Source organism: Pygocentrus nattereri, chromosome 16, assembly GCF_015220715.1.
Source record: "Pygocentrus nattereri isolate fPygNat1 chromosome 16, fPygNat1.pri, whole genome shotgun sequence".
NCBI lineage: Eukaryota > Metazoa > Chordata > Actinopteri > Characiformes > Serrasalmidae > Pygocentrus > Pygocentrus nattereri.
Window position 1 is genome coordinate 27,181,022 of NC_051226.1, and position 10,609 is coordinate 27,191,630.

The 10,609-nt window shown below is 38.6% G+C and overlaps 1 protein-coding gene across 2 annotated transcripts in view; it reads left to right on the top strand.

Moving 5' to 3' along the window:
- LOC108429410 (rho GTPase-activating protein 26) overlaps positions 1-10,609 on the top strand; it is a 123,152-nt gene that overhangs the window by 61,274 nt on the left and 51,269 nt on the right. For both annotated transcript variants that reach the window (XM_017701119.2, XM_017701120.2), the window contains exons 6-10: positions 245-355; positions 518-622; positions 3,093-3,222; positions 3,808-3,908; positions 10,361-10,455. In XM_017701119.2, the coding sequence (XP_017556608.1) occupies positions 245-355; positions 518-622; positions 3,093-3,222; positions 3,808-3,908; positions 10,361-10,455 (542 nt within the window). The remainder of the gene's footprint in view (positions 1-244; positions 356-517; positions 623-3,092; positions 3,223-3,807; positions 3,909-10,360; positions 10,456-10,609) is intronic.

Consider the following 10,609-nt stretch of genomic DNA (forward strand, 5'->3'; position numbering starts at 1 on the left):
GGATATAGAAGAGAGGAAAAGTGCAGCACGAGAAAATGCAGGGTAAATATTTGATCCCAATACGAGCACAAGAAATAAATGATGGAAATGGTGTCCTAATGTGGCACAAACAGACACGTCCAGTCAGGTTACAAGCTCTAGAATGTTGCTGTTAGCCAACATCTGACTTGACTTTGTTTGCATGAATCTATTGAATGATCATTTGTAGAGTTTTGGATGAAAAAATGTCTGTATCCTTCTCCAGGCAGACAGTCAGGTGGATATCGTGAGGCAGCATTTCTACGAGGTGTCACTGGAATACGTGTTTAAAGTACAGGAGGTCCAGGAGAGGAAGATGTTTGAGTTTGTGGAGCCGGTAATACAGTATTCAATACGTCGTGAAAAATGTATTTCACTGTGATTAACAGACATTATTCTGTGAAATATTAATAAATATAAAAATATCAGCATCGCATGTTCTCATCTTAACGGGAAGTCTTTCACACACTGACTGATATTACTCTGTTTTTGGTTGCAGCTGTTGGCTTTTCTGCAGGGACTGTTCACATATTATCACCATGGGTATGAGCTGGCCAAAGACTTTAACCACTTCAAGACTGATCTCACCATCAGCATCCAGAATGTAAGATTGATTCTGTTAATACATCAGAGTTTAGAGTGACAGCTTGCCGAAAAATCTCATTTTATACAGTTTTGCCCTGGCCTAAGTGTAGTTAATCAGCCATAAGTAGCTAATACATACTTATACCCCACCAATGTGAACTGTGCTAGCTGCATGCCTAGATCAAATTGTCATATAGTTGTCAAATATACTTGCTTACTTTTTGAAACTGTATGACACACTGTAAGCTATTAAAATGGGCATAAGCACAAATAAACTTTAGACTGCAATATGACTGCTACTGCTGTTTTAACTTTCATATTTCATAAGCTGCATTTAAAGTGGGTGTCGTATGAGAGCTGTAACTGTCTTCTTTCCAGTCAAATAGATGGGTGATGTCATTTTAAACCTTTATAATAAAAGAAGCTGAACTCTCTATTTTTTTCTGCTGAAAGTCGACCCATTTTTCCACAAATCTTGGCTATAAACTATAAACTAGATGGTGTCTCTTCACCAATACACTCTGTAAAAATGATTTTAATAAAATAATACAAAGAGTGTCCAAGATGTTTGAGTTTCAGCAGTAAATTGTAAGCATATAGCAATGTGTGTGATCATAAAACACATTTTCTGTTAATTGGATGGAAAGCTTTTAAAAAATAAATAAAAGAAATAAAAGAAAAATGTACATTTATTTCATGCAGTTATTGAATAAATTGCCTTACGATTTGGTCATGTGGATTCAGACGGAAAAAACATAAAATACCCTGATCAATGCAGCATGCTTTTGTAAATTAATTTTGCTGATCTATGGCTTTAACATGCAATATGAAACTTTGATTTAGAATACATTGCACATAAACTAAAGACACTGTGCTAAAAATGCAAAAAGTACATTTAAAGGGATGATCAGCTTTCAGATATTAAAGAAACATGAAAGTTAGATTCGACAACCATAACTCAAACTGCTTTAGACGGCACAGTGATTGATAGTGCTGTAGCTTTGACAACATAAATAACCCGACAGCAGGCTTTTTTCCTTAGTTGGAATCTGCATGATATGTAGGAGGTTAAATTCCAGGATTGTTGGCACTAAAAAGACTAGAAGACTTTGGTTTCTGTGAAGCTGAGTTGTAGCAGCACTGCAAAAAATGTATATTTTAAAGAGAAATTATCTTACATTTTTTGGTAGTTAAATTTTTAACTAAATGAAAAATTAAATTTCTATTTTAAGTAAATTTATCTAGTGAAGTTTCTCTATTGGCAGATAACTTTTTGAAACAAGCATAATTAAAGACGATTTTGCAAGAAATACCTAAAGCAAGTTAAGAACATCTAGAAATATATTAGATAATGTTCTCACAGCAAAATGGGAAATATTAGAAATATTTAGGATGTTTTTGCCTGCTTTTTGTTGTTATTTTGCTTTTACTGCAATTAGGGCAGCTAATATAAAAAGGTTTGTACCTTAATTTCGTTGTACAAGTGTACGAGTACAATGTGCAATGACAATAAAGTTCATTCATTCATTAAAATGTCTGCCCGAAAATGTCAGGAAGTCCAGTGAGATGACCAGTAGTTTTCTTTATTTGACAGTTCATAGTTCAATAGTTCATTCACACATGAGCCTATAACTAAAAGCAAACAAATTAGTAGCAAAGGTCTACAAGTATTAGTATATAAGGCAAAGTATTTTACCATACATACACTGTTAAAAATAAAGGTACCATGCAGGTACATGATTCATTCTTCAAGGTACAAACAGTGTAAACGTTCCCTCAAAGGTGCAACAATAGTTTTAAGGTCCAATTTTGTACTTTTAGTAAGTTTTTCCTAGTGGAAAAGTAGACGTGTGTCTTTTTATAAACTAATATTTTAAAACAGAACAATAAAATAAAAAGCCTGGAGACTGGGTGTGTGGAGCCAACTTAGAAAATATCATTTCAGTGGATTCTGGTACAGTTATGTTCCCTGACTAAAGGTACTGAGATGTACCCCTGAGGGTACCACCACAGTCACAGGAGGGGTACTGCCCCAGTGACAGTGTTGTACCTTTTTTTCTGAGAGTGTATGAATATGCCTCTATATCTAGCTCTACTCATGGAGTAGACATGGAGATGGTTGGTGTAAAAGTAGAGGAGGCGGTGGATAGGGCAAGATGGAGGCAGATGATCCACTGTGGCGACCCCTAAAGGGAGCAGCCGACAGAAGAAGAAGAAGAAGATCTAGCTCTACTCTGCTTTCTATTGTGTTTTCTGTTCTTTCTCTTCCTTTATCCTTTCTCTTCCTATATTTTTTGCTACAGTAGTGCAGAGATCAGATTTCACTGTGCATGCTGCATCACAAGCTTTCTCTTGGCAGTAACCGCAAGCATTTCTAGAGCGTCAGCTAGAACATGTCTCTGAGCACCTTGCAGTACAGCTTAGACGCAGTTGATTCCAGGACCTTTCATTTCAACAGACTTAAAGCATGTTTCTGTGTGTTTCACCAGACGCGGAACCGATTTGAGAGCACACGTTCGGAGGTGGAGAGCCTGATGAAGAAGATGAAGGAGAATCCGCATGAGCACAAGAGCATCAGTCCTCACACTATGGAGGGGTACCTGTTCATCTTGGAGAAACGTGAGTCATTGTGTAACCAAGTGCTTGTTACCTAAACCACCTAGCTGACTGGGAACATAATAGAAATTTGCCAATTGATTTTGTATTGCTTGAGGCTGAACTGAAAAAAATCTCAATATGTATCATATATCATCAGAAAGTACAGTAGAGTCTCCCTCTGTACATTGCCAATAGATATCCAGTTTAACTAGAAGGAGCCTTTTTGACTGACATGCAAAACAACCAACCACAAACCTTTGATGTTCAGGGCAGGCTGTTATCAAGACATTTATACAGAACATACGTAGCCATGGGCAGCCATGGGTGTATGATCACTTGCACCTGCCAGAAAGTACTATGTCAGCTTCAAAGAAAAATGTGAAAGCTTTTAAAGACAGAATGGTGATAACTTCACTTTTTTCAGTGAACTGACTGTATCTTGCTGTGAAAGACTCTCTGTTTTCACTCTTTGCAGTCAGGGAAGCTAACAGCTCGTTGCTAGTGACTAGAATTTTTAATGCAGACTGTTGGCTTAGTTTTCAAGAAGCTGCATAATTTTCAATTTACTACTAAGTCAGTAAATATGCATGTATTCATGTCTTTCAGGTTCTTTTGTGTCTACATGGGTGAAGTACTACTGCACTTACCAACGGGAGCCTAAGCGGCTCACCATGGTTCTGTTTGACCAGAAATCCGGAGGCAAAATTGTGAGTCAAACTGTGTCTTTTCCTTTCTACTTTCTCAGTATTCTTTCCTGTCCTTTCTCTTGTGTGTTCTTTCCCCTCTCGCCTTTGCCTTCCATCCATACACACTGCCTGTCAAATGTTTGCGGGACACCTTGCTTTCAGTAACACTTGATTTGGATAGCCCACTATAAACTTTTTGTTGATGCTTATCATGCATCCAACCTATACTAAATCTATTATCTATTACATTTGCCTTCATTTTCATTAACCCTAAACCTGTCCCTAACCTCAACATCAACCCAAAATCTAATGCTAACCCTAACCTTGGTCCTCACCCTAACACTAGTTATAAAATGAATCCAAACTGTAACATTGTTGAAAATCAACTGAGTTTCATTAGAGATTTTAACCATTTGAACATCTGTAGATAGTCAACTGACTTTACAAATAAAGTGAAACCTTGCTTTTCTCTGAAAAATGAATTTACTCACTGTTACTTCTGAGTTAAATAAGACAAAATGCATGCAAGTGTTTTGTAAACATAAATCAGCTATTTATTAATTACTATTTATTATTCATTATTTGGATATATTCATTCATATATATATATATATACATACTCAGCTTCATGTTTATTAAAAATAGGTATTACACCAATAGTTTGAGACACCAAATACTTCTGAGTTCTGTAAACTTTCTTTCTTTCTATTACAACCCCAATTCCAATGATGCTGGGACGTTGTGTAAAACATAAATAAAAACAGAATACGATGATTTGCAAATCCTTTTCAACCTATATTCAATTGAATACACTACAAAGATAAGATATTTAATGTTCAAATGGATAAACTTGATTTTTTTGCAAATATTCACTCATTTTGAATTTGATGCCCGCAACATGTTCCAAAGAAGTTGGGACAGGGGCATGTTTACCACTGTGTTACATCACCTTTCCTTTTAACAACACTCAATAAACGTTTGGGAACTGAGGACACTAATTGTTGAAGCTTTGTAGGTGGAATTCTTTCCCATTCTTGCTTGATGTACAACTTCAGTTGCTCAGCAGTCCGGGGTCTCCGTTGTCATATTTTGCGCTTCATAATGCACCACACATTTTCAATGGGACACAGGTCTGGACTGCAGGCAGGCCAGTCTAGTACCTGCACCCTTTTACCATGAAGCCACGCTGTTGTAACATGTGCAGAATGTGGCTTGGCATTGTCTTGCTGAAATAAGCAGGATGTCCCTGAAAAAGACGTTGCTTGGATGGCAGCATACGTTGCTCCAAAACCTGTATGTACCTTTCAGCATTAATGGTGCCTTCACAGATGTGTAAGTTACCCATGCCATGGGCACTAACACACCCCCTGAGCCCATGTGGTAATATCTGTTACAGAATGTCAGTTTTTAATGCAGTACTGCCTGAGGGAATCGAAGGTCACAGGTGTTCAATGTTGGTTTTCTGCCTTGCTGCTTACTTGCAGAGATTTCTCCAGATTCTCTGAATCTTTTGATGATATTATGGACTGTAGATGATGAAATCCATAAATCCCTTGCAATTGCACGTTGAGAAACATTGTTCTTAAGCTGTTGGACTATTTGCTCACACAGTTGTTCACAAAGTGGTGAACCTCGCCCCATCCTTGCTTGTGAGCGTGAGTCTTTCAGGGATGCTCCCTTTATACCCAATCATGACATTCACCAATTAACATTTCCAATTAACATGTTCACCTGTGGAATGTTCCAAACAGGTGTTTTTTGAGCATTCCTCAACTTTCCCAGTCTTTTCTTGCCCTTGTCCCAACTTCTTTGGAACGTGTTTCAGGCATCAAATTCAAAATGAGTGAATATTTGCAAAAAACAATAAAGTTTATCTGTTTGAACATTAAATATCTTGTCTTTGTAGTGTATTCAATTGAATATAGGTTGAAAAGGATTTGCAAATCATCGTATTCTGTTTATTTATGTTTTACACAACGTCCCAACTTCATTGGAATTGGGGTTGTATATTGTAGAATTCATTATCACTGGCTAATGGCACCAGGTTATTCGCTTTTTGGGTGTGCCCTCTCTCCCCTGCACTGCCTTTGCAGGTGTGAGGAAGCTTTAATAAAGGATCTTCCTGGTTCAAACATAAGTAACAGTCACATAATGTTTCAAATAAATAAACTATGTCATTTCTTGTGAATACTCATCACTGTGCAGTATAGTAGTATCAGCTGAAGCAACTGCATTGTTTGAAATAGATTTTTTGATACAGTAATGAATAAGACAAGATTCATTCACTCATTGCTAAGGACTCAAATGGCTTCATGCTCCTTTACCATTCTATTCAGAGACTGTTCAAGAACTGGTGTTCACCAGTTCCTCTCTTGCTCTCTCATCTCCTCCACCCTCTCTCCCTCTCTCATCTCCTCCACCCTCTCTCACTCTCTCATCTCCTCCACCCTCTCTCACTTTCTCACTCCACACTTTCTCACTCTCTGATCTCCTTCACCCTCTCTCCTTCTCTCAACCCTTCCACCCTCTCTCGCTCTCTCATCTCCTCTGCTCTCTTCCTCTCTCATCTCCTCCACCCTCTTTCTCTCATCTCCTCCACTCTCTCTTGCTCTCATCTCCTCCACCCTCTCTCAATCTCTCATCTCCACACTCTCTTGCTCTCTCATCTCCTCCACCCTCTTCCTCTCTCATTTCCTCCACCCTCTCTCCCTCCCTCATCTCTCTATCTCTCTCTCTCCTCCCCAATACTGTACCGTGACCTTGCTGTAAGTGCAGGTGAGAGTGAACATGCTGGCACAGGCTGTTGTGCTTGTTCTCTCCAGCTGGCGGTAGCACAGCTCTTGTCCTGGCATGCAAAGTTGGTTGTTGGCATGGATGTCTGGCACTGTGCCCTCTCTCCATTCCCCAGAGCTGCTATGAGGGGTTATTAACGCCTCACACAGTACCCAATCTGACTGCCTTCCTGCACCACTGCACACCAAGAAACAGACTTAAGCCACACCTTTGTAGTGCAGCCAGTGCCATTGTGTGTTCCTTCAGATTCTTTTTTTCTTAATGTTGGTGTGTTTAAATATTCATTATAGATCCACGCTTTCAGAAGCCCAGCTTCGCCGTGTGATGTGTTTAAAAAAGAAGTATAACCTCAAAAATCTAACATCAAATATCAAATTTTACACATAGATTTACAAAACTCTGTAGTATACTGTAGTCAGTCAAAAAAAAAAACTGTGCCCACACTATAATTTCTCATTTACCACATTTTTGTTTGTAAGCAGAAGAAGAAATATTTTATTGTGACTTTAATTTGCTAAGAAATCTCAGAAAGGAAAATGTAATTAGATTTTTTTGTCATGTTTTTGTCATTTCTTGATATTAAAGTCAGATGTGCAGACTTCAAGCTGTCATAATGTGAAATTAATGTACATGTATTTACATGTCATTACATATGCAGTTACCTAATTATCTATAATCTAAATAGCATAGCAAAACTGTACATGTAGAAAAACAGTAATATATTAAAAAGTACAGTAATCAGTCTAGACTTCTAAGGGTTAACCCATTTTCACAATAGTCTGTTTTACAAGTCCCTCAGTTGAAATTTTATATATATGTTTTTTTTTTTTCGATATTGTTGATGGAACATATTTCACTGGAAATATGCAAAACTGGGTGTTTGTCTTTGTAGGTAAGAATGAAGTTAGCATTCTTTTTTGTGTTTAAATACCTTTTTATTGTGATTGTTGTACAATTTTTTGTTTGAACAGGGCAGTTGCAGTTGCGGCATTGCAGTGCTCTGTATAGTTTATTTGCAGTATTTGTGGAGAGATTGACTTGTTTTTGCAGCAGGGAGTTTTCGCCCCTCACCCACAGAACTGGTTTAACTTCACTTTTCTGTCTCCTTAGCGCCAGTTGCTTGACGTCACTCCCTTACATTTTAATCATTAGCATCTAAACTGTTTACAGTGCCAGAACTGAACATGCTCTGTGGTGACTGGAGCTGTTACCAAGTTAAAACGGAACCTCTCCTAGTCAGCACAACATTTAGGTGCTTTGCATCTATCGAATGATGCTTTAAAAACTGAGCACTGAATTCACCTATTTAGTAAACATGTAAGTGAACTGAACTTGAAATGATTTAGAAATAACACAGGATAAGATGGCAAAAAAGGCACCCAACCCTCCTGCTTGCACACTGAGCTAAAGAGTGTGGATTGGGAGTGTGCCTCTTGAGCAGGCCAGGTCTAAAGAGGAGGAGAGTGAGAGGTGAAGTGAGCTGTGAAGAGGAGAGGAGTAGCGTCCAGACACTTTCAGAGTGCAGCAGCGATGGGGCTTGCCAGCATTATGTGCTAATGGACTTCAGCCTATGTGTGTGTCTGCGTGGATATGGTGGCACGTGGCAGCTGAGAGTGGTAAAGTGCCAGTACTGAAATAGCCCACCTCATTTTTATTTCCACTCTAATGTCCACTTCAGTTTTCCAAGCAATCATATCCTAATTAAAACACTCCATTTATGTTTTAGCTGTGTTATTAATGTATGGTTAATGCAGCTAGTGATTATTTAATTTCCTCCACTTCATCCTTAATCAGCTTCATTGAGGAGCTGCGCTCATCCTAGGATTACTGCAAAGGAAAAGTATAAACTGAATGGTAGCCATGTTGGTTTGAAGAGAACTACAGCTGTTTGAAGTTTCACTTCAAGCATGTTTTAACTCTTCGGGTACCACTGCGGTGCATGAATAATTCTGTCCCTGGCAAAGACTGTGGTTGGTGTAGTGTAGTGCCTAACATCTCTGCCTTCTACACTGTAGACTGGGGTTCAATCCCCACCTGGGTCAGCACCCTAATAAGAGTCCTTGGGCAAGACTCCTAACACCACCTTTGCCTAGATGTGTAAATTGATAAAATTTTAAGTCGTTTTGGATAAGAGCATCAGCCAAATGCCATAAATGTAAAGAAAAATCCCTTCACAACAGCTGGCCAGTTCAAGAACACTGGCCAGGAGGTATGTGTTCGATTCAGTAATCTAAAGAAGACTTCACCAGAATTAAAACACAGGGTTTACTTCAACATATGAACCACTGGTAAGCCATAAAACAGGAAAACCTGATTAAAGTTGGTCAAAAACACCTTATAAAAACAGCAAAGTTATGGGGCATCATCTTATAGACAGATAAATATCAGCTTGTACCAGAATGATGAGGAGAGTATGAAGAAGGTAAGGAATAGCTCATGATCCAAAGCATACCACCTCATCTATCAAGCATGGTGGATGTAGTGTTATGTAAGGCTATTGAAGCCAGTGGAACTGGTTACCTTGTATTTTTTGATTGAGACTGCTTACAAAAGCAGCAGAATGAATTCTGAAGTATTTAGGGCTGTATTTATTATCTGCTCAGATTTAAACAAATGCCTGAAATCAGTGGACAGCGTTTCACAGTACAGATGGACAGTAACCCAAAGCATACTGCAAAAGTAACCCAAGACTTTTTGAAGGCAAAGAAGTGGAATGACCGAGCCAGTCACCTGATCTCAGTTTAGTCAAGCATGCATTTCATTTTTTGAAGGCAAAACTGAAGTTGCAACACCCCCAGTAACTGAAAACAGCTGCAGTAAAGGCCTGGCAGGGGATAATAAGGGAAGAAACCCTGCATCTGCTGATATCTGTGTTTTTCAGTTTAACAAATCAAAAGATTTGCGACCTAGACCAATTTATGATTACGCTAGTTTGTTCAATTACTTTTGGGCTGTTTGAAAATGGTGGCAATTGCTACACTGTTCACTCTATTTGGATGTAAATAGCCTCCAGTTAAAGCTGATTTTTTTTTTTTTTTAATATGTAACTACAGTATTCTGTGGTGGACAGTTACAATGACAATAACTTTGTCATCCTCCAAATATTTATGGATGTAACTGTAAAAGAGGGGATATTTTATTAGGATTTGAGTTTGGATCACTTTATTATATAGTACATAATTACCATGATTGTAAGTCTCTGATTTGCTGCTCATTTAGCTTCTGGCAGCTGGGTAAGGAGAGTAGAGTTGATGTGTTAAAATCTTTAAACTCTGTGGACTATGGACTCTATGGACTGGTCAGATAACATGTGTTTGTTGATTTTCAAAGTGAAAATAAGTACACATCCTTTACTGAGAGCACATTCCTGCTCATTCTAATGCACAAGTACCAGATTGAACATATTGGGGGCAAAAATAAATAATAAAATGTGGCCTGTTCAAACATTATGGCATAAATATTTTATGAGGGGTATAATCAGGGTTTTTTTGGACTTGTGCCAAAGAATTTGCAGAAACAGTTTGTTCCCCATAGACCGACAAAACTTTGACCAATTTGACCATGTAATTTGACCATGGGTGTTGTTATGCAACTTTGCCATATGCCGGTAACTACATACTAAGTAATTCATATCAGTTATTTAAAACATTTTAAGCCTTAACAAAGCTGTTATTTTTCAGGGAGAGGAGGAGAGCTTCATCCTTAAATCCTGCACCAGGAGGAAAACGGATTCCATAGAGAAGAGGTTCTGCTTTGATGTGGAGGCCATAGACCGGTGAGTGGCAGTTCCGCTCAGCCTCCAGCAGGTGGAACTGCAGGCCGATGGTTTGGGAGAGCGGCTGATGGCTGAGGGCAGATCAGACTTGGCAGGAGTTTGAAGCAGAACTGGCAGGCTCAGCCCAAATGTGCAGCTAATTGCTTTGGCTTGT